Source organism: Neopelma chrysocephalum, unplaced genomic scaffold (genome assembly GCF_003984885.1).
Source record: "Neopelma chrysocephalum unplaced genomic scaffold, ASM398488v2 Primary Assembly neopelma1_80b, whole genome shotgun sequence".
Taxonomy (NCBI): domain Eukaryota; kingdom Metazoa; phylum Chordata; class Aves; order Passeriformes; family Pipridae; genus Neopelma; species Neopelma chrysocephalum.
The window spans coordinates 11,344,997-11,367,591 of record NW_020897742.1 but is presented as its reverse complement, the minus strand read 5'-3'; the positions used below and the strand labels follow the sequence as shown (position 1 = coordinate 11,367,591).

The window sequence follows — 22,595 nt, the reverse complement described above, 5'->3', positions numbered from 1 at the left end:
AGACGTGCCCAGCCCAACGCAGCTGTGTTCTCAGCAACATGGCCTCAATACTTGTGACTGCTGCTTGTTCTAGAACAGATGTATTGGTCACATAATCTGACCAGTGGATGTTTAGGATTGTGCGGAGGCAGCGTTGATGGAAGCGTTCTAGAAGACGCAGGTGGTGGCGGTAGATGACCCATGATTCGGAGCCATATAAAAGAGTAGACAGCACTATGGCTCTGTAAACACTGATCTTTGTACTTTTCTTCAAGTGTTTATTTCGCCAGACTCTTTTATGAAGCTTTCCAAAAGCACTATATGCCTTCACTAACCTGTTGTCTATCTCCCCGTCAATCTTACCATCCAAGGAGATGAGGCTGCCTAGGTAATTAAACTGTTGGACTTATTTGAGCTCTGATTGGCCGATGGTGATGTGGGGATGATGGGGGACTTCCTGCTGAGGTGCAGGTTGATGGAGAACTTCTGTCTTGTTTAAACTGACTTCCAGTCCAAAGAGCTCAGCAGCATCTGCAAAGCAGGATGTTAAACGCTGCAGAGCTGCTTCTGTGTGTGTGCAACAAGGGCGGCATCATCAGCACAGAGCAGCTCCCGGACAAGATGGTTTAAGGTCTTAGTATGGGCCTTCAGTCGCCTTAGGTTGAATAGGTTTCCATCAGTACGATATCGAATGTAGATACCGTCCTGATCGTCAAGGTCTGCCGTGGCCCTTTGGAGCATCATGCTGAAAAAGACTGTGAATAGGGTAGGAGCGAGAATGCAGCCTTGTTTCACACCATTGGTTATTAGAAAAGGCTCAGAAAGTGCATCACCATATCTGACTTGGCCGTGCTGATCCTCGTCGAGTGAGACAATCATTTTAAGGAACTTGGGGGGACAACCTAAACGTTCCAAAATCTGCCAGAGGCCTTTTCTGCTCACAGTATCGAAAGCCTTGGTGAGGTCAACAAAGGTTACATAGAGACCTCTGTTCTGTTCCCTACACTTCTCTTGCAGTTGTCTGAGAGCAAATATCATGTCTGTGGTGCTCCTGTTGGCTCTGAAACCACACTGACTTTCAGGTAGAATTTCTTCTGCTATAGCGGGTATTAGTCTGTTCAGGAGTATTCTTGCCAGGAGTTTGCCAGCAATGGAGAGCAGAGTAATACCATGGTAATTTGAACAGTCTGATTTGGTACCTTTCTTCTTATACAAGGTGATGATGACTGCATCACGCAGGTCTGAAGGTAGTTCGCCTAGTTCCCAACAGCGCACCACAAGCTCATGAAATTTAGCATGGAGTGCAAGGCCCCCATGTTTCCAGACTTCGGGTGGAATTCCATCAACCCCAGCTGCCTTGCCGATTTTCACCTGCTGTATGGCCTTGAGGGTTTCTCCTAAAGTGGGGGGCAGTATCCAATTCGTATTTCACCGGTTGTTGTGTGATGGACTGAATTGCTGAGTCTTGGACTACACGGTTGGTACTGAAAAGAGTCTGAAAGTGTTCAGACCATCTATTCAGAATGGAGGTTTTATCTGTCAGAAGCGTTTGACCATCTGCACTGAGTAATGGGCTTTGGACTTGGTATGTAGGCCCGTATGCTGTTTTCAGGGCCTCATAGAATCCTTTGTGATCCCCTGTATCTGCACATAGTTGAGTTTTTGCAGCTAGATCGGTCCACCACTTGTTCTGGATGTCACGGAGTTTCTGTTGGAGCTTGCTGCATGCAAGACGAAAGGCTGTTTTTCTTGCATGACAGGATGGCAGTGCAAGATGTGCTTGGTGGGCAGTTCTCTTCTTCCTCAACAAGTCCTGGATTTCTTGATTGTTTTCATCAAACCAGTCCTTGTTCTTCTTGAGGGAGAACCCTAAGGATTCTTCAGAGGATTGCAGGATGCAGCTTTTAATATGATGCCAAATTGTTTCAGGGGAGGAAACTGCAGAATCTGTGGAATGGTTTTCGAGCCTAGTTTGAAGGTTTGCCTGGAATCTTTCTCTTACTGTGGCTGATTGGAGATCGTTAACTTGGAGTCTTATAGGCATGTAGTGACAGGACAAGGGGGAATGGCTTCAAACGGAAAGAGCGTAGGTTTAGATTAGGTTTTAGGAAGAAATTCTTTACTGTGAGGGTGGTGAGGCGCTGGAACAGATTGTCCTGAGAAGTTGTGGATGCCCCAAGCCTGGAAGTGTTCAAAGCCACACTGGATGGGGCTTTGAGCAACCTGGTCTAGTGGAAGGTATCCCTCTTCATGGCAGGGGCATTGGAACTAGATCTTTAAGGTCCCTTCCAACCCGAATCATTCTGATTCTATGATTCCACTTTTGTTTTTCAGCATTTATCAGCAGTGTGGCAATGAGTGCTACCCTACAGAAGGGGACCTCTGTGTATCAGAAGACAAATCCTTGCTACAACTGAAGCTAAGGTAAAGTTCCTAACCTTGAGAAAGCAAAAAAAGTAGATAGCTATAGAATTTTACTTTTTATATAGTATTTTTTTTAAGCTATCAAAAGAACAATTGTTACTAGGAATCTTCAAAGAGAAAATCTATTTCCTTTGGCTACTGTGTTCATGACCAGAGTCCAAGGGATCTAGAGGAAAAGATGCTTGCACTGTGCACAGGAATCTGCAAAGCTCAGGGCTTCTTCAGAGCTCAAGCTGTAACAGGCTTCAAACATGTGAGATGGCTTTTTAAATGACAGAAGTAACTGATCAGAACACATAGATGGTAACATAGGAAAAAAAATACTTAGCATGGACTGATGCAAAGCCTGTATCCTTTCTGCTAAGAATGTGAGTTACTGGAAAGCTACATTAAGAGTATGTATTGCTTGAGAGTGTGATGGCCACAGAAAAAATACTGATTGGATTGTTTTCAGAGGCATATAAATACATCAATAATCTCTGGTTTAGACTGTAATTTGAGCAGCAGTCTGGCTCCTAGTAAAGTCAGGAGAGTAATGAAGAATTTAAGTAAATGTAGCACCATTTAATATTTAGTATACCTCAAGCTACCAAAAGAATCCCACTGATGTCAAATGAGCTGGAACAGGCCCAGGTATTTTCAGCATTCCCAGAAGGAAACAAGGGGTTAGTCTTAAAAGTATGAAATCAGATATGTAGAAGGAGTGATCCCAAACATATCAAATACAATCTTCGGCTGCAAAATCTTAGGCAGCTTGTTCAGGTTCACATTTGTAACAATCTGATGGCTGACACAAAACCAATTAGAATAAGAGACTGATGTTTTGAATTTTTGGCTTAACTGTGGCCTTAACTTTGACATCAAATATGAGAGAAGGAAATTGGGACAATTAAAATAAAATATGCACTAAAGGGGATACAAGGCTGAGAGCAAGTAATAGCCTGAGACAGATTTTAAAGGTAATGGGCAGATCTAGTTTCTACAAAAAATGACCATCACAGAATGTGTAAGACAAATCAAACCTAGTATTTTAACAGACATTGCCTCTGCTTAAAAATAGTTCATTTTGGCCCAAATTTCTGCAGCTGCTAAAATATTACAGAATGGCACCTATTTAAGTGGCTTGATGCTTTAGTAATCAAAAATGTCTCCCAAGCAGCTGGAACTATCAATTTGTGACAATACTTTTCCTTCCAGGTGCTTTATTTATTTCCCTCAATAGCACTATCTAAATTTATTGTGAGGCATAAACTCACATGTAGTTGGCATGAAAATTAGAGTCTAAAATTATTTAAAACCCTCAGAGAAAAGGATTTGACTACCATTTGCCTTTGGAAAATAAACTTAGATGTCTGAAAGTATAAAAGGCACTGCAAATATTGTGAAAATACAGAACAAAGGTCTTTATGTAACCTTTGTCGACCTCACCAAGGCTTTCGATACTGTGAGCAGAAAAGGTCTCTGGCAGATTTTGGAATGTTTAGGTTGTCCCCCCAAGTTCCTTAAAATGGTCATCTCACTCGACGAGGATCAGCACGGCCAAGTCAGATATGGCAACACACTTTCTGAGCCCTTTCTAATAAAGAATGGCATGAAACAAGGCTGCATTCTCGCTCCTACCTTATTCAGTCTTTCTCAGCATGATGCTGCAAAGGGCCACGGCAGACCTTGACGATCAGGACGGTATCTACAATTCGATATTGCACTGATAGAAGCCTATTCAACCTAAGGCGACTGAAGGCCCATACTAAGACCTTAAACCATCTTGTCCGGGAGCTGCTCTGTGCTGATGATGCCGCCCTTGTTGCACACACACAGAAGCAGCTCTGCAGCGTTTAACATCCTGCTTTGCAGATGCTGCTGAGCTCTTTGGACTGGAAGTCAGTTTAAACAAGACAGAAGTTCTCCATCAACCTGCACCTCAGGAAGTCCCCCATCATACCCACATCACCATTGGCCAATCAGAACTCAAATCAGTCCAGCAGTTTAATTACCTAGGCAGCCTCATCTCCTTGGATGGTAAGATTGACGGGGAGATAGACAACAGGTTAGCGAAGGCATATAGTGCTTTCGGACAGCTTCATAAAAGAGTTTGGCGAAATAAACACTTGAAGAAAAGTACAAAGATCAGTGTTTACAGAGCCATAGTGCTGTCTACTCTCTTATAGGGATCTGAATCATGGGTCATCTACCGCCACCACCTGCGTCTCCTAGAATGCTTCCATCAACACTGCCTCCGCACAATCCTAAACATCCACTGGTCAGATTATGTGACCAATACATCTGTTCTTGAACAAGCAGCAATCACAAGTATTGAGGCCATGTTGCTGAGAACACAGCTGCGTTGGGCAGGGCACGTCTCAAGGATGAAGGACCACCGCCTCCCCAAGATCCTGCTTTATGGTGAACTTGCCACTGGCTGCCGCAAGAGAGGAGCCCCGAAGAAAAGATACAAGGACTCCTTGAAACAACATCTCAGCCTTGGCCATCCTGATCATCATAACTGGTCTACTCTGGCCTCCAATCAGGAGGTCTGGAGACACACCATCTATAACGCTGCTGCTTCCTTTGAGACAGCACGCAGGATCTCCCTTGAGGAGGAAAGACAACGCAGAAAGAATCATGCCTTGCAGAATATACCATCTAAGGAGTCTTTCTGCTGTGCCTTTTGCAACCAGACATGTCTATCTCGTATTGGCCTTTTTAGCCACCAACGCGCTTGCAAGAAACGTGGGTAGAGCCCTTCCCAAATCTTCGTTCACGAAGCCTAGCCATGAGATTGAGACAGTGTTCAGAAACTCAGAATTCTAATAATGTTTGATGTGAGACCACATATCTGATTTGACAAAATAACAATTTTCATTTAGAAGAATGCTGTGAAAATTTAGGCTGCCAAAGCCAGTTAACTAGTCTTTTTTTTTTCTCTCCACAACTATGTGGAACAGTGGTTAGCATTGCTTGAATGTTTAGAGGGAGGCCACAGGAAGGTTAGGCTTAATTGCCCTGGACACTCTCAAACATAGTCTTTGAGCATTCAGCAAGTCAGACACTAACAGGCCAGACATAGCACAGGAATAGCACAAGACTGGACAAGGATACATAGGTGGAAAAGGAGAAGAGTGGAGAAGAAAGTCTTTGCTTCAAAATGTCTTAAATCATAAAATTATTTTTACTATGATTATCATTTTTGTGAATGGAATTAATTGTATTCAATTAATTCCATGTATTCAGTTCTTGGAAACACCCTATATACTTAAAATGCCCTTCAGGCTCATATTACCACTACAGACAATGTCCTCAGGTTTTACAAGCAAGCAGCTCCTTATTCTTCAGCTGGACAGCTCTTCCATGTATGGTTAGCTCCTCTAGGCACTGCCCAGCTTGCTTTCTCTGTCTGTAATGGAGATGCCAGCATAAAACAAATTCTCAAGCTGAAGGCTAGAAATATGCATAAGCATATTAGAAGTATTTGCCTATTCCAGAATGTTAAATGGAATGTGAACTTTGCAGGGTAAAAGGGCTCAAGAACTGTTGAAGAGAACTGCTAAGTGTTGAAGAGAACTCCTAAGTAAAAGCTTTATAAAGGCAGATGCAAAGGCTCATCTTAGCAATGCAGATGGCAGAATTCCTCTGCAGTCTACAATTATCATAATTTTTAGTTTTACTGTTAAAAAAAATTTAGGTTAAGAATTACAGGATGGATCGCAGATATAGAAGATGTAGATATCAATCTAGTGTAAGGATTAGCATGCATTAGTTCATACACTCCTCACATTTAAGGAACTATTTGCACTTCATTTTAAATGAAATTAACTAAAAATCTTTTCCAAAGAATGAAACTTTTTATTTATTTTTCTTACATTAGTTATGGCATGGGAAAAGCCCAAAAGGTTTTCTTTGCAGTATTTCTAATTCAATTAAGAGCAAGAACCAATTAAAATCTCAAATGGTTTCCCATGAACTTTTAGACTGAAGTGTTGGATAAATTTAGATTCCCAATAAAACCTAATTTAATTTCAAAATGTTCTGGCCAAGTTTTTTTAGAAATAGATGCTTATAGGTAGGATGCTATGTCTATATTTTTAGGCAACACAGAAGAAGGATCTCAATTTCAAAAGTTCTGTGCATCTAAGTACCCCAAAATAAATCAACTTAAATAAACTGAAATAAATCAGCTGAAGTTCAGTTTCCTTCAGATCAGACAACTCTTTTAAAGATCTACTGCAAACATGAACAACTCTTTTTGTCTTCCTTATGAACCTATAGCATAGGCTATGTATAGAATTGATAGAAATGTACAAAATATGGATTTAAGTCTCTAAATTTTGATTCAATTTGTAAAAATCTTGCTTAAATATTTGTACAGACATAATTACAGCTACTGTAGAAATTTATTGAGCTTTTAAGGGAGAAATGCAGTCATTTTTCAGAGAGATGCCAGTACTCAATAAAGAATTTCTTTCTGCCATCCTACTCTCAATTTATTAAGGCCAACAGAACAGAACATCACTGAGGAAGACATTCAGTCAGATTTGGCTTATCCTTATCCAAACAAGGATCCAAAATAACAACCCAGTGTGTGTGTGTGTGTGTGTGTGTGTGTGTGTACACACATACAGGAAAAGTGAAATTAAACAGTTAGTCAAGAAAGACCGGCCTGAGGAGTTTTTGTGAAAGGTTCAATGAACAGGAATGTTTGGCCTGATAAGAGAAGGGAGAGTGAGATTACATGCGTACTTGTTGCTGAAGACACGGAGATATTAGCCATAAGGGAACTTTATACCTACACCTAACATAAATATTTTTTGGTCAGCAATGGTCTGCAAGGAAAAAAAGAATGGAGGTAAAATTTGCAGTTACAGCTATTAGCAATGTAACTTTTAAAATTATGAGTTAAATTACTAGTAAATTAACAGTTTTTTTTTTTTTAAGATATCATAAAGAATAGAATCTGAACGCTGTCTAATTATGGTTTTGGCCATGTCTTTAAAGTATTGCAAACAAACATAAAGGGAAAAAATGATGTAAGCTGCCAAAGATATGTTAGGAATCACAGAATCACAGAATGGGCCACGTTGAAAGGGACCACAGTGGGTGGTACAGAAATTACTGTTGTCTGATTAGCTGTGCTTCAACAATAAAAATATTTGTTTTACATGCTGAAGGTAACTTATAAGAGTTATAACTTGCTTATAAGAGCAAGATGATGAATTGAACCTGCTTAACACCACAGCAGAAGTACTTCACCTGTAATCTCTGTACCTTTTATTAACTATCCCCTTGAGGGAATCCCATGGCTCCATAACTCATTTTTTCTTTTCTAGAACAGATTCCTACTGATTTGGTGCTACAGACATCTATTCTCCCAACCCCCACTAAAAGCTGGATGCCAGACACCTCATAACTGGTGGACAAACACATTAAATACTTTGTGCCAGAGGCACCATCTTCTTCAATATCTTCTCTTTCTTCTGGATCTGAGTCAGGCATCCAGTAGCAAAGGAACACATACATGGATTTTCTTTGATGGAAAACCTCTCTTACCAGAACACGTTTCTCATGGATGACTCTGTGTATCTCTAGGTTTTTGTTCCTAGACCTACTGCAGAGAACCTGCGATACCACCACCTGTTCTTTACAAATCTCTTAGTTTACCGAAACATGCAGGCTGCCTTTTACTGTAAAGTATTTTTGCTGTAAAAACACCTTTGGAATTAAGCCTAAGCCCACTGAGCTGATCCAGCCTGTGTCAATGACATTTGGAATAGGGCAGTAGATTTCTGTAGTGCTCCAAGAAGGTTTGGTTTTGACAACCAATGGCTTTTCTTGCATTAGGCTAATTTGCTGAATCTTCTCTCTCCTATATGATGTTTAAACAAAGTAAGACGTATTCCAGTTATGAGATAGGCTTCCCATTTAATATTTCCCCCTCAAAATGCAGCTTGGATTTAGTAATTAATTAGTGATATCCTGCAGAGTCTACAGACTATCACGAATACTCAGACAACCCACATATTTCCCCAAACTCAGCTAAGGCAATCTAAGAAACTGAATTTATAAAAACAATAAAAAGATTTTTCTGTGCAAGTTCATAAATTCTGAGAGTTTCATGGAAGAAGACACTTGGTATGAGTTAAGAAGCTTTAACAACTCTACACAAAGGCAAGTATTGGCTGAAAAAGCAGGCAGCATTCTGGAAATGACTAATGAAGTATTATAGCACAATTCTGCTAGTGGATGCTTCAGCTTACACTGCACAGCTAAAGAGCAGCAACATGGTATCATAAATGCAGGAGTCATTCTTTGTGAATATGTGACAGATCCAGCTTCTGAACATTATAAATCCTGCTCACTGAGTCTTGATAGTGGACTATTTAGTGTTTCCTGGATTAAGAAGCAATAGATGCAGTCTGTCAAAAATAGGTAAATGCAGAGCCCGTTTTCTCACCTCAAACTGGCAGATGCTACAACAGTCCTTCTAAAGGCATATATTAACACTTCCAGTGCAGCTATATAAAGGTTATATAACACATTCCCACTGGTTGGAAAATATTTTCTAAAAAAATACCTGCAAGCAGCATGGATTTGTTTGATGGTTGTATCTATGTGAAGACAGATCACACACAAACACATCTGTCTGGTCTATGAGGAAAAGTCTAGAAAAGATTTTCTTTGAGAGGTAGTAAACACATTTGACTATGGTTTCAGTCTCTTCTGTCTCAATTTAAGTTTGTTTATCAAACATGTGTGGCCCAGTCTGAAAGAAATCCAGAAATTTTTGCCAATGAGTAGAATGGAATGATTTCCTAATGATGCTAAATCTTCATCCACGCTAGGCTTAGCCTTGCCATTCAGATGAGATAACTTGAGGCTAAACATTACCTGATAGATTAGTGGATCATAACAGCAGACCAACTGTAACTTGCTTGCTGGAAAGATCACACATACTAATTTTCTGGTACTTACAGCACTGCTAGAAGAAACAAGGATTCAACAAAATACATTTTCAAGTGGGGAAAAGCTGAAACTGAAGGAGCATAATTATAATTTTGTCATTAACTCCATATAAGAGGCAAATTCAGCATATTCAGCATTGAGAAGGAAACTAAACTGGTTCTCAAAAACTCCAAGTCTCATTCTCACCTCTGCTCTGATTTGTCACATCAATTTTAAAGTTGTATCTGTAAAATGAAGTTGATTTAGAAATATATATTAAGCTGAAATCTGAGAATGATAGTGCTGTACATTACTATTACATACATCCTGCAGAAATACCTTCCCTTTCTTACTTATATGTCCCTTCCTTACTTATACTTTACCTTATAAATTTACTCTATTTACTCTGCAATTTATTCAATGTTGCTCTTTCCTTAAAGATTAAACATTATAAAAGTCTTGAATGAGAAGAAGCAGGAAGAATTCAAGCTTACTTATGTACCAGGCAGAAATTTCTTTATCTTGTCTTCCACCTGTGGAACAAGTTCCTACAGGAATCAAGGATAAGCCCATATATGTTCTGAGGGACTATTCATGCATTTTATTAAAAAAAAACTTTCAGAAGTGCTTAAATTCTTCAAAGATGAGGGCAATATAAGACAAGGTATCAGAGAAGCTGAACAACTTAACTGTTAGAGTTTAAAAAAAGGTCTTTGTATGCCTAACACTGACAAATATTAGAGACCAGACCTAAAGTAGCTACTAAGAAAAACTGCAATATCTACAGTGATTTTTAAAACCAAGTATAAAGGCAATTTCATCTGCCATACCTGTGAAAAAATATCTGTATTTAGTAAAAGTAAGGAACTCCAACTCAGAGATGGTTTGAAGTAAATTTGAGCACATTTATTAAAGAAAGAGACCATAAATTGTATTTTAATAAAAATCAGCATTTTTTCAGCATGTCTAGTTCTAAGTTGTTTACAGTTTTTTCTCTCATGTAAAAAATAAATCCACACAGCAAGACCGAAGTAAAACTAGACACAAATTGGATTACTTTTTATATGGCAACTTGCTCAAAAATAAAACTCTCATCAATTGATTATCGCTTACTGTTTATTTAAGAAATAAGTTTAGGGGAAAGTTATGATCATTCAATGCATTTCATTTTTTTTGTTAGAATAGTCTTGGTTGAGAATCTCATTTTAATAAAATCTGAAAAGTTAAAATATATTTTTCAGTGTGAATATATTACTGCCTCAACATTTTATGCTGTACAAATTTAGTTGTTACTTATGGCAACATAATTGGCTGGAAAGATGCCAGTTTGTCCTCCTATTCTTCCTTCCCACCAATCAAACTGGGAATTTGTTTTAGTTGTGACTGTGATTTTGTCTCCAGCTTTGAAAGTCAAGTCACCTGGCTGTTGTCCTTCAAATGAATAAAGTGCTGTCACTTCTACTGGATCACTCCAAGAGTTATCTGAAATGAAAGAAATTAAATAAGAAGAAAATTACTAAAAGGAAATTGCTAGTGTCTGCACATACACTAAGTTCTTAAATACAGTATTCTTAAACAATAGTAGAAAGCAGTGACAAAGACACCAAAATAATCTGAGCATATAAACCACTAATAAAAAAACTCTTCCATTTTCACTATATTCTTAAGTAAGTGAAATTTGAATTCCAACCTATTGGCACCATCTACTTTAATAAAGTAGTACTCTATACAAAATAAAGATCAGCCATTTTTTCTGTATGCCTCATATAGTCAGCAACAGTGGAAAGAAAAGTGTGTTGAAGAAAGCATGAGTGCTTCCTGAATGATTGCTAATGGAACCCCTGCTCAGATTTTAGTTTTAGTATTTGTTGTGACAGTTTCTTCATAGAAAAGCAGAGAACTTGATTTTTTACTCAAAACTCAGGATATAGGATGGCTAAATACAAAATATCCACACCACTTTCCCTTCTCTTTCCATAGGGTTTGCAGTGCCTGGGATTTTGGTGTATCTTGCATGTTAAACAAAACACACAAAATGTGCCAGCGGAAAAGACTGATTACAGTTTGATGTATTGGAAGTGAGTTAGTTTGCATAGCGGTATTTTAGACCGCATATACTTTTATTCTGTTCATACCAGTCTTTTAAATATTTCCTTCAGTCCTTAGCTGGTGTTGGAATCATGCCACGAGTCTTCCAATCTAGTTTTAAAATCATCAAAATCTTGGATATCATTATCTATCCTCAATTCCTGTTGAAAATTTTTAGCCAGTGTCTCAATGTTTGTTACTATTGAACTTTTAATTTAAGTGAATATCCTCAATTTACTAATACTTCTGTTTTCTCTCAATTTCTTTAACTGTCTGAACTATACGAGGTAGTTGCATTTGTTTAACGTTGATTTAGAAAACAGTTAAATCTCTTGCATGAATGCATCTAGAAGTGAAAAATCGAAGGTGCAATGGAAGACTAGTTAAGAGGAAATAATGATGTTTACACGTCAAGCGGAGAGATTTCAGGACGTACTTCTCATATGGACATGATGGCTGCACAAATGCTCAAGAATGCAAGATTAAAGGCTTTTAGCATTAGCTGCACCTGCTTGCTGTCAAAACTGTTGCAAAATAGGAAACCCAAGCTCTTACTAATCTACACATTGCAAGCACAGAGTTAGAAAAAATGGTGAGAGAAGCATTGATACATTTTTTTGCAGTCTGTCTTCAACAACTGATACCCACAGACCGTTTCTTCTTCTTGCCTTTATCATTTCAATAGAAAGAGGAAAAATTCTTTCCCCCCAAGGCTCACAAACACAAACAGCATCCAAAAGAAGACAGAGAAGAAAACTGGGATACAAAGGTATGCATAAACAGCACAGGTTTTTTTTCCTCCAGCATCTGTCAATATATATGTTCATTCTACAGGTCAGTTCTTTCCTTTCATGATCTGGATTTGATGCAATCATCAAGGACTAATACAAAATTGTTTGGCCATGTGCTGGACAATAGTTGGTTGCAGAGAAGTCAAATGCTGTCTTTCTTGATCACACAATCTCCCTCTCCTGATATCTGTATTCATGATCTAAAATCACACAACACTATTTCTTTTGATGTGAAAATGTTGATGAGGTCCATATCTTTACCAGTTACTCCTACCAAAAGCTTTTCTAAATAGCTCTTTTACTTTCACACTTGAAAGCCCGACAGACTGAGTATTCAGCAATTATATGATATTCCTCCAAGAATTCAAGCATTTGATGCAGTTGGGATGATATGATGTGCTCCTATGCAATGTGTGGTTTGAAGACAGATACTTTGATTAAGGAAATCATAGCAAAACCCACAGAAGTAAAAGACTAACTTTTTATTCCTAGTATTAATTAAAGAATAGTCAGAAAATACTGTGGCTCAGGACTCTTTAGGTGTTAAGGCATGAAAACAGTTATTACTCAGTTGCGAATAAAAAGGAAGAGGGCTTGTGTTTTACCCCTCTGCCACATTTAGGCAGCACACATGGGTAAAAGTACATTTATATGTTACGATGAAGGCAACAAATTCCTATACTTTGAGTTCTTAAACATATGTGTTTCCATCACCTAAATGTTCAGTGAATCATCACTCAAAGAGAATTAGAGTTATTATGTATTTATAACTGCCCAAAATACATTAATAAACTTGGAAAACATAAATATTTGACAGAGCGAAAGAAGAGACTGAAAGTGCTAAAAGTGATGTGAGAGCTTCTTTTCATTACATTCAAAAAAGAGCTGTCAAGACCGCTATAATATGCTGGACTTAGCAATGGCAGCAACTAATAGTTACCTCCTCCATGGCTGAACTTGCATTAAGACTATAATTCCTTTTCCACAAACCTCTGAGTATTCTGAAATTAGCTCAGTAACAGTAGGAAGAAAAATGAAGGGAAACTAGACACAACTTAAAGCATGAAAAGATGGAAAAAAAGAAGCATGTGTGAGATATTAAACTGTAGGAGTGCATTCAATGCACCACAACTATTCCTCCAATTATTGTTTTGCTCTGTCATATGAACAAGATTATTTTATGTGTTTCTCTTCTCACTTTTTGTCCCTGTACATGTGTATCTTTCAAAACATACAGAAACATCAAAGCACTGCAGGTGAATATGAACATTCAGTTCTGTGTCCTTGCCCCATTTGCTACCTGCTATCATTTAAAAGCGTTTTACAGCTTTATTCCTGTCAGATATTTCATAACCATTTCTACTTAATTTTCCCTAGCAGCTTTCCCTGTACTATAGTTTCATTTCATTTTATTTTATTTCTCATAAAGATTCTAATTTCTGTGCTTAAATTCTGTAGTTTTGTAGCATAAAGCAGATAGAATGCATATTTATCACCTCCAGATTACAGCATCCCATGTCTCATATTTATATGGATCATCCAAACAAATAGGTATCTTAAATGAATGCACTGTTACAAAATCTACCATAGATTATAAGGGGGAGCTATTTAATGTTCTCATTTCCCAATTTCAGTTGCACATAAAAGGGTTTTAAATAAAATTGTTTTATTCAACGTGAAGATTGCTGATTGCATATACAGAAAACACATTTGCAGCTCACACAAGATGGTGCTACAGTGCTACATACAGCATATGATACTGAAATCATTGAGATTTGTGAGTATGCACATTGCAATAAAAACAAACTACACTGTGGGGAAATCCTTAATTATTGGCATTTGAATACACACATCACACTTCCAAAAACACAGTGGTCAAAACAGAAATATAGAAATTTTGGTTGAAGATCAATTAGTGCAGCAGCCAGCATATATATATACTTTAGCATACATGGGTATGGCATATGCTTGACAACAAACTACTCTGACCACAATATCCTTTCATTTTTATTCATCTTTACATAATGTAATGATTTGAATTTTTTGCTAAGGACTACTACTATGGATAAAAGACTTGGTGGGGTAGAAATTAGAGTTAACTTACAGCCTCTTGGGTGTGCTGTAGTACCAGTCTCAGGGTGAACGAAAGAACAACAAAACTATCTTTAATTATGGCACATTTGCTGCAGAACAAAAGCACTTTTTAAAAAGTTACAGATACACTGTCTACATTTCTATGAATACGTTCAGAATGCCAGAGTCTTTGACTGTAAGGCCAACTGGCATAGACTGGCCACATAGATGCTAGCAAGCACTCACCACCCAGAGAGGAGAGCCACAATCAAACTGCCTACTGGTTTCTATTCTGGAGTAACAACTAAACAACATATAAGAATTATTTAGAGAAGTGCAAGATGAGAATAATGCCAAGGAGTTTTTTTAACAACACAACCACATAGGTAAATGAGTTATAGTGCTTGGGCCCATGCCTTCGCACTGTTTTATTTACTAGGAGATATAGTAGCCACTACTTTCACATTCTAATGTGAACACATAAAATATTAGTAAAGCCATAGGCTGTTTCTAAAACTGGTTTTCAGAGAAGATCAGGAATTTTACATAATTTTGGCTTGATCTTTTTGTACTTTCAAACCCCAAATCTGAGTTGGAACACAGAATAGTGGAGTCCAGCTGTGGGTCCCAAATTTAATTTTACTAGCATAGATGTATATATTCCCTAGCCACCAAATGCTTGATGCTGAACAGCTTGCAGTAGATATGCTGCTTTTGGCCATGGACACAGCAGTAAAACTGTAATAAGTTTCATGTACTTGAGGTTAGTGGTGAGATTGCTAAATATCCACTTTGTAAAATTTGCTATTTGTCAGTAATTTGAGAACTAGCATGATTTTGTGGGTCATGTGTGCACCTATGTCATGGTTTAATGCCAGCTGGCAACTAAACACCACACAGCTTATTCCCTGCCCCCCTCAGTGGGATGCAGCAGAAAACTGGAAGGCTAAAACTAAGAAAACTCATGAACTCATGGGTTGAGATAAGAACAGTTAAATAATTGAAATAAAATAACAATAATGTAATAAAAAAAATTAATGAAAAGGAAAATAACAAAAAGAGAGAGAAATAAAATCTGAGAAAAACAAGTGATGCAAATGAACAGCAATTGCTCACCACCAACCAAATGATGCTCAGCCCATTCCCAAGCAGTGGCCCCCCAGGCAGCTTTCCCCTGAGCTTATATACTGAGCATGACACCATATGATGTGGAATACCCCTTTGGCTAGTTGAGGTCAGCTATGTGTCCAACCGTGTCCCCTCCCAACTTCTTGTGCACCCCCAGCCCACTTGCTGATAAAGCAGCATGAGAGGCTGAAAAGTCCTTGACTTAGGGTAACCCCTACTCTGCAACATCTAAAACATCAGTATATTACCAACATCATTCTCATCTTAAATCCAAAACACAACACTGCACCAGCTACTAAGAGGAAAAATAACTCTACCCCAGACAAAACCAGGACAAACTATGATAGCAATTATAAGTGAACTACCATAAACTATTACTGCTGATTTTGGGTTCATCTAAATCATATCAAGGAGCTTGCAAAAAACAGCCCTGCAACTCAGTTGTCACCACCAACGAGCCATCTGATCAAGGGTACTGATCACTGACAGGGTGTCCCTGTTGCTGACTGTCCATATATTATGCACATTCTGCTAAATACCTCCTTCGGTAAACGGACTGTGGGTCCAGTTTCTTTTGAAGTTGAAAGGTTATAACATTTCTTTTATTGGAACACAACATATCATATGAAAATGTGTCTATGTAGATATACTGAATAGCGTCTCTATCTTACTCAAAATTTTTGTGCAACCTTTAGAATGCATGGGTATAGTAACTGCTATTTAAAAATCTATCTGAATGAGCAACACATTTCACGTTCTGACTTCTACTTTCTTTGTGTTTTTTAAAGTAGAGAGAAGTGACTGGAATTGCCACAAAATGTCTCAAGTCTGATGAGTCTCCAGCATCAGAGATGACAGAAGTTGTATAGTGCTGGCATAAAAGCTCCACCAAAAATTGTCAACTTACAGAAAAGCTGTAATAGAATTCTCATCATTTAAATGGTGACCTAGAAAACTAAGCAACCCCATGGACCCTGTTTGTGTAGAAGCAAGAGAAAATCAACAAACAGACCAAATGATGGAAAACAACCAACGGATTAGGTAGATGCAAACACCTATGCTTTTGAAAACAAACATATCAAGTATCAGAAAGGTTTAGAATATTAGTACACTGCTCAGAGGCATTGAAAGGATCAGGTACTGCTCATAGGTTGAGGATGAGAGATGTTACTAGCAGTGAACAGACAAATCTTAGTTTTTTACCCATTATGGGACACTGGGCTTTTGTTTGGAAAGGATTAGTATTGAGTTTATAATCAGAGCTCAGGAAAGAATCCAAAGTAGGCTGAAGAACTAGGTTAATTACTGGGCCCATTGCAAATCTCTGAGTAAAAAATGATACTTGGTGCCAGCAAAAATGAAGAGTTTATAGGAAATTTTAATGGCCACCCTTGGAAAATGGTCTGGACAACACCACCTGTTAAGATATGCCTATGAGTGTAAATACTGTGTGTTTATACATATATTGGTTACACTAAAATGCCTGAAAGATGTTTGCCCTAAATTAGCACATTAAAAAGGAAGACTATTGTCAGGCCCCAACTACCAGTGACAGAGGCAACGGGCACATACTGAAACAAGTAAGGTGCCATCTGAACATCATGTTTGCTGAGCTTTAACTAGTAGTTATAATGAAAGGACTTATTTAACTTCTGGTCTAGTAAGAAGGGCAAGTATGTGTTGTGATGATACAACTGGGCTGAGAGTAGAAATTCAAATATATAATAAAAAGCTCTAGCAGTTCCCTGAGAAGCTAGAATGACTGTCCTTTTTTGTAAAAACAAATCAGTTTAGCCTAGGACTGACAGAGTGACTGGGGTTACTGTTATGATTAAGGCAAGGATGAGATTTTAATAAAATAAGGGTCTGAAGAGAAACATTCATTGGCGGACAAGCAATACCAAAAATGAGATGAGGCATTAAATGGCAAGAATAAGGATCTCACAGATATGTCTGCATTTGCTGTGTTCCTCAACTGATAGAGCTAGATTTGAAAACTAAAAGAGAACACTGGATCCTTCCAGGAGAAGTGAAGGATAGAAAAGAGTAACAATCATCTTACTGCTCATTGAGAGGCATACAAGTTACTGCATTACAGTCAAAGCCAGTTTTAAGGGTGGAACTAGAATCTGAGTACAGAATCCAGACAGCAACAGTTACTCAGCTTCTGCACTCACTGTTACTAGAGGTCTGAACTGGTCCAGTTCTTTCAGTGATTACACTGCCTTTCCTCCTTTATATTGCCTTCACTAAACCTTGAGATAAAGGGTGGATCTGTCAGGGAGTGCTTTTGGATCTTAGAGAGCTCAACAAGCCTTGAGGTTTATTGAGCTACATTTCAGGAAGGGTAGGGACTGCAGGCACCAGAGAGATACATTTTCTGCTGGATCCAGCATACTATGCATTAAAATGTGAAAGGCAGGGGGTGGGCAAAGAAAATGGCATGTAGTAAATTCTGAAGGCATCAAGGTAACTAATGACAGAGATAGCTTCTGAAGTAGCGTTAGGGCTCCTGATACTAGGAAGTAAAGAAACAAAATTCTGATTTGAGGAATACAGAAGCATTGGGCCACAGTCATGCCTAAAGGCATATGGAGAAACAGCTTAAGTTCAGCTTTGAAGTAGGTAGGTGAACTAAGTTAAATCTGTAATGCTAACAAGACTGAAATGAAAGCTGGATCTGTCAGGGAGTGCTTTATGTTCTGTTTGAGCTCAAAGACATACTTAACAATACTTAAGACAATGGAGGAATGTGAAAGATGGACAAAATGATAGGGAAGCAAATTAACTTTGATGCAAGAACTGAATCTAGATGAGAGTAAAGGAATATTGAATTTGCAAAGGTCACAGAGAAGGATGTTGCAACAATTGAATCATAACAGGACAAAAGCGTAGACACAAGTGGAGACAAAGAAAAGGCTGCACCTTTAAAATGGTATTCAGAGAACATCTATAGGACTCATTGCTCCTATAGCAAAAATGAGAACTTTTAAAGAAATTCAAGTTGAAGAACACACAAGCTCTGCAATGGTCAGCAACAGGAAGTTTCAGATTCTATTTGGCCATTTTTAGCTTGAATTCATAATTAGTTAAGAGAAGAGTATCAAAGTAAGGGAGAAACAGAAATATTTCTTTGCAGCAAATGTTATCTAGCAAATAGAAGGGACAAAGGATAGCTATCTGGGAAATCTTAACAGAAAAAGAGAGGGCTGATATGGCCCTCGAAGGGCTCGAAATATACATGTAAATGCAATTACAGACACAGCTCAGCAACAGAATTCAGGGATCACAAATATTACCAAAGAAAACAGAAGATGAAAATTAATCTATCAGGTTACATACAGGAGGATGGAATGTAATTTCTAATATGTGATTATAAAGAGGTCAGCAGAGACTTGGTAGTAACAGTTACATTTACATCAGTGAATGGAGCAGTACTGGCCCTTTCCATGTTATGTTCCCTTCCCTTTTCCATATTAACTTGATGTCTCCAAATCAGAGTACCTTCATTCATATTGATTACTGGGAAAGTCTCTGGCACATGCTAACTTCCCACTTACTAAGGACAGTCATACTAAAATCATCAAAATCATGGAGACCTGGGACAGAGACAGAGAGGGGGAGGGGGATAAAACAATGAGAATCTTCTGCATCTGTGAAAGCTATAAAGTATAGAGAAGATATGAGGATGAGTAGAACCATTATATCTGTATCAGAATCCTCCTGAAATATACACTATGGACTGGTCTGAGGGGACAGACCCTGGCTAGAACCTGAAGAACAGTCTGGTAATGCAAGGCCTCCATACAGGTGAGACTGGCAGCACATAACAAAATAAAGCACATTCTCTGAGACCTATGTCAGAGTCTGGTGTGTAGCCAGACAATAAACCACCTTTTTGGTCACTCCTCTTTTTACCCCCATTAGTCATCTTGGAAGGCTATTTCAGAGCTATACTCTCCCTGTTGCTCCCTTAATGTCTAGTGTCAAGTAATTCAGTACTAGCATACATCCTTTTTTCGTTTGTTTGTTTGCCAACACTGTCCTTGGGCTGAAACTTTTCTTTCTTGACATTTATCTTCCTTATGTTTTGTAGTCACAAAACATTTTTTCAAACATTCAAACTGTTACACTAAAAATAACTTAGCTACCTTATATCAGTGACTCCTTGCTCCATTCATTGAACTTATTGTTCTCCACATCTATTCAGATGAACCTATTGTTTCCTGAAAATGAGTAAACAGAATATTATCATTGGGTAAAAGGCCTTTAAGTAACTGACCTCTCACAGTACCATGAAATAAAGAGTTGTTTAAATGGAAATGTGAAAGAACTGAAGGAACAGAGAACTCATTTTGTGGAGATCACGGATTTATTTCTGAATGTGAAAATAGTAATTAAAAACAATTGAGATGAATCAGCACAGCAGTCTGTCAGAACATTTTTTGTTGATGAGGAGATAGTCATGAATGAAGAAATCAGCAAATGTAAAATGGAAGGAGAAGGAGAGCAGAAAACACTGGAGGAACTGGAAGCCACAGAAACCTGAGGTACAAGAACAGAAGAGATATTAGTGATGTAGCAGAGACACTCTTTTAGCTGAAGATTGAGCTGAATGCAGAATATGTAATAAAGCTAGACAACATGTAGCTAAGGGATCAAATCCATTTAGCAGAATCTTAATGAAGTTACAAAAACTAACAACAAAAATGGAGAAAAATAAAGGGGATGTGTACGTAATTCACTGCAATATAAGAAAGATATTAAGCTCTTAGAGAGCATCCAAAGGAGGGCAATGAAGATGGTGAAGGGCCTTGAGGGGAAGCCGTATGAGGAGTGACTGAGGTCACTTGGTCTGCTAAGCCTGGAGAAAAGGAGACTGAGGGGAGACCTCATTGCAGTTACAACTTCCTCGTGAGGGGAGAGAAGGGGCGGGCACTGATCTCCTCTCTATGGTGACAAGTGACAGGACCCGAGGGAATGGACTAAAGTTGTGTCAGGGGAGGTTTAGGTTGGATATTAGAAGAAGGATCTTCACCCAGAGGGTGGTTGAACACTGGAACAGGCTCCCCAGAGAAGTGGTCACAGCACCTGACAGAGTTCAAGCCTGACAGAGTTCAAGAAGCATTTAGACAATGCTGTCAGGCACACGGTGTGACTCTTAGGGATGGTCCCATGCAGGGCTAAGGGTTGGACTCAATGATCCTTGTGGGTCCCTTCCAACTCAGAATATTCAGTGATTCTGTGTAAAGAAACTTAAATATATAGAGAGAGATCTTGAATACGAATGGATGTACTCCATATCCCAGAACTGTAAACCCAGAGCCATATTAGAATACAACATAATACAATATTGAACATAGATGTTACTCATTAAATTGATGAGTGTTAATCCAAAAAAAGTCATCGGTTCTATAAACTGCTTTAATATTAGTAGGTTCTGAAAGGAGAGAAATCTCTGTGTACAATAATGGAACCTATTCCAAGGTTACAAAAAAACAACAACAAAAAAAGGAAGCTAGCAAACAGAGGTGCAAAGTTAGGAGGGAAAATAAAGATGTCTTCGTGATTAGTACCTTTATCTGCTCCCTGACTGTAAGAAGAAATACGAGCACATGATGTAAAAGAGTTCAAAGAGTCTAAGGAAACAGGCCTAAAACTGACCTGTTGATATTAATTTAGAAAATAGTTAAGAAAAACATTAATCAAGTTGAAGTCAAAGCATTAATTGTGTACTGGACCATCAATACAGAGAAACTGGATGTGGTGTGTTGTTCAATACAATGCTAATTCTTCAGCTCTCTTTTCTCCGAAGAATTATAAAGCTGAAAGTAGCCTCAGTGATGCAGCACCTTTTTCAAGAGTGAGGCAAATCCAACGTCCTGGTTATGTATGATCAGTCATACTATAACTATTTTGTAGAAGAGCAGCTATGAAAATAACTTACAAACATAAAGTAATGCCCTACAGAGATCTGATTTCTTAGGTGAATTGCATCAGGGATAGTCAAAGAAGCACTGAAAGGGAACTAAGAGGGGGTATGTGGCAACAAGATGTAATAAATGGTTTAGTGCTGGGTTTTTGAGGAAACCACTAATTATTTCAACAGACCAATTTCCTGAAAGCTGCTCAGTTTAATGTTAAGGATCTCACACCTTAGGTCACCATTACATTTTATAATTGTCTTAAAGCATTTTAAATCAGGAATGAATACTAGAAAATTATATGAATAAATGAATAGTTTTAAATTCAAAATATGTGAATTGATAGTGGTCTTGCTCATAATAAGTCTAATGAGTCACAGTATGAATTAGAACAAAGAAACAATTGAAGACACACTTCGTTGATATTCTAAAAGCAATCTTAGAAAGCATACATGTACGCTAAACTTGTCTCCTTAAAAACAAAGCAATGGAAATTATTTCATTTACATTACCTTAAGAGTCAAACGTGCATAGAATACCTCTGAAAACACATATAAAGATACTCATATGTAAAGAAATAAAGCTACAAAAGTACATAATTTTACATTTATTACTACATGCACATACACACAAAAATAATCTTCTTCTACAACTAATTTTTCCACTCATGAGTTTAGAAAGCAATGAAAATGATGAAAACTACAACTGAAAACAGTATTCTGAAATAGTAAATACATGGTTTGCAATGGATTTGACTACCAGTTTGAATATCTCCTCAAATCTATAAACCTCTTGCATATATTATGTAATTCCTTTATTAAAAAGGACTGGATCAGTTACCTCCTGGAATGAAAAAAAAGACAAAAAAATTCCAAAGTGTTATTATGAAATATTGAAAGAACACTCAAAATATCCCCTTTATGACCACATGCAATAATACAAACATGACAGATACAGAGTCTCATTCCATGTGACTTTTAGAAAATTGGCATCTTGGAGATAGGGACTTCATTAGGTCTTAAACATTTTTGATGTTTAATGGATGCAGAAGTTTAATGCAATTAATAGTCCATGGTCTGATGATATTTAATTCCAAGGCCTTACTATTTTTAAGTAGTCTCTAACAAATATTGTTTAGGTAATGTTAGTTTTGGCTCAAAGTTAGGGCTCAGAGCCACAAAGGTGATGATGTTGAGTTCATGTTCACAGCTAGGATGCACAAAAGTTGTCAAATTACTGAATTACCTAAGTT

At 38.0% G+C, this 22,595-nt stretch overlaps 1 protein-coding gene across 2 annotated transcripts in view; it reads right to left on the bottom strand.

Annotated features, from left to right (window-relative positions):
- Positions 1-10,220: 10,220 nt before the first annotated feature.
- SH3YL1 (SH3 and SYLF domain containing 1) overlaps positions 10,221-22,595 on the bottom strand; it is a 51,378-nt gene continuing 39,003 nt past the window's right edge. For both annotated transcript variants that reach the window (XM_027690370.1, XM_027690371.1), the window contains exon 10: positions 10,221-10,821. In XM_027690370.1, the coding sequence (XP_027546171.1) occupies positions 10,622-10,821 (200 nt within the window). In that variant the 3' untranslated portion in view covers positions 10,221-10,621. The remainder of the gene's footprint in view (positions 10,822-22,595) is intronic.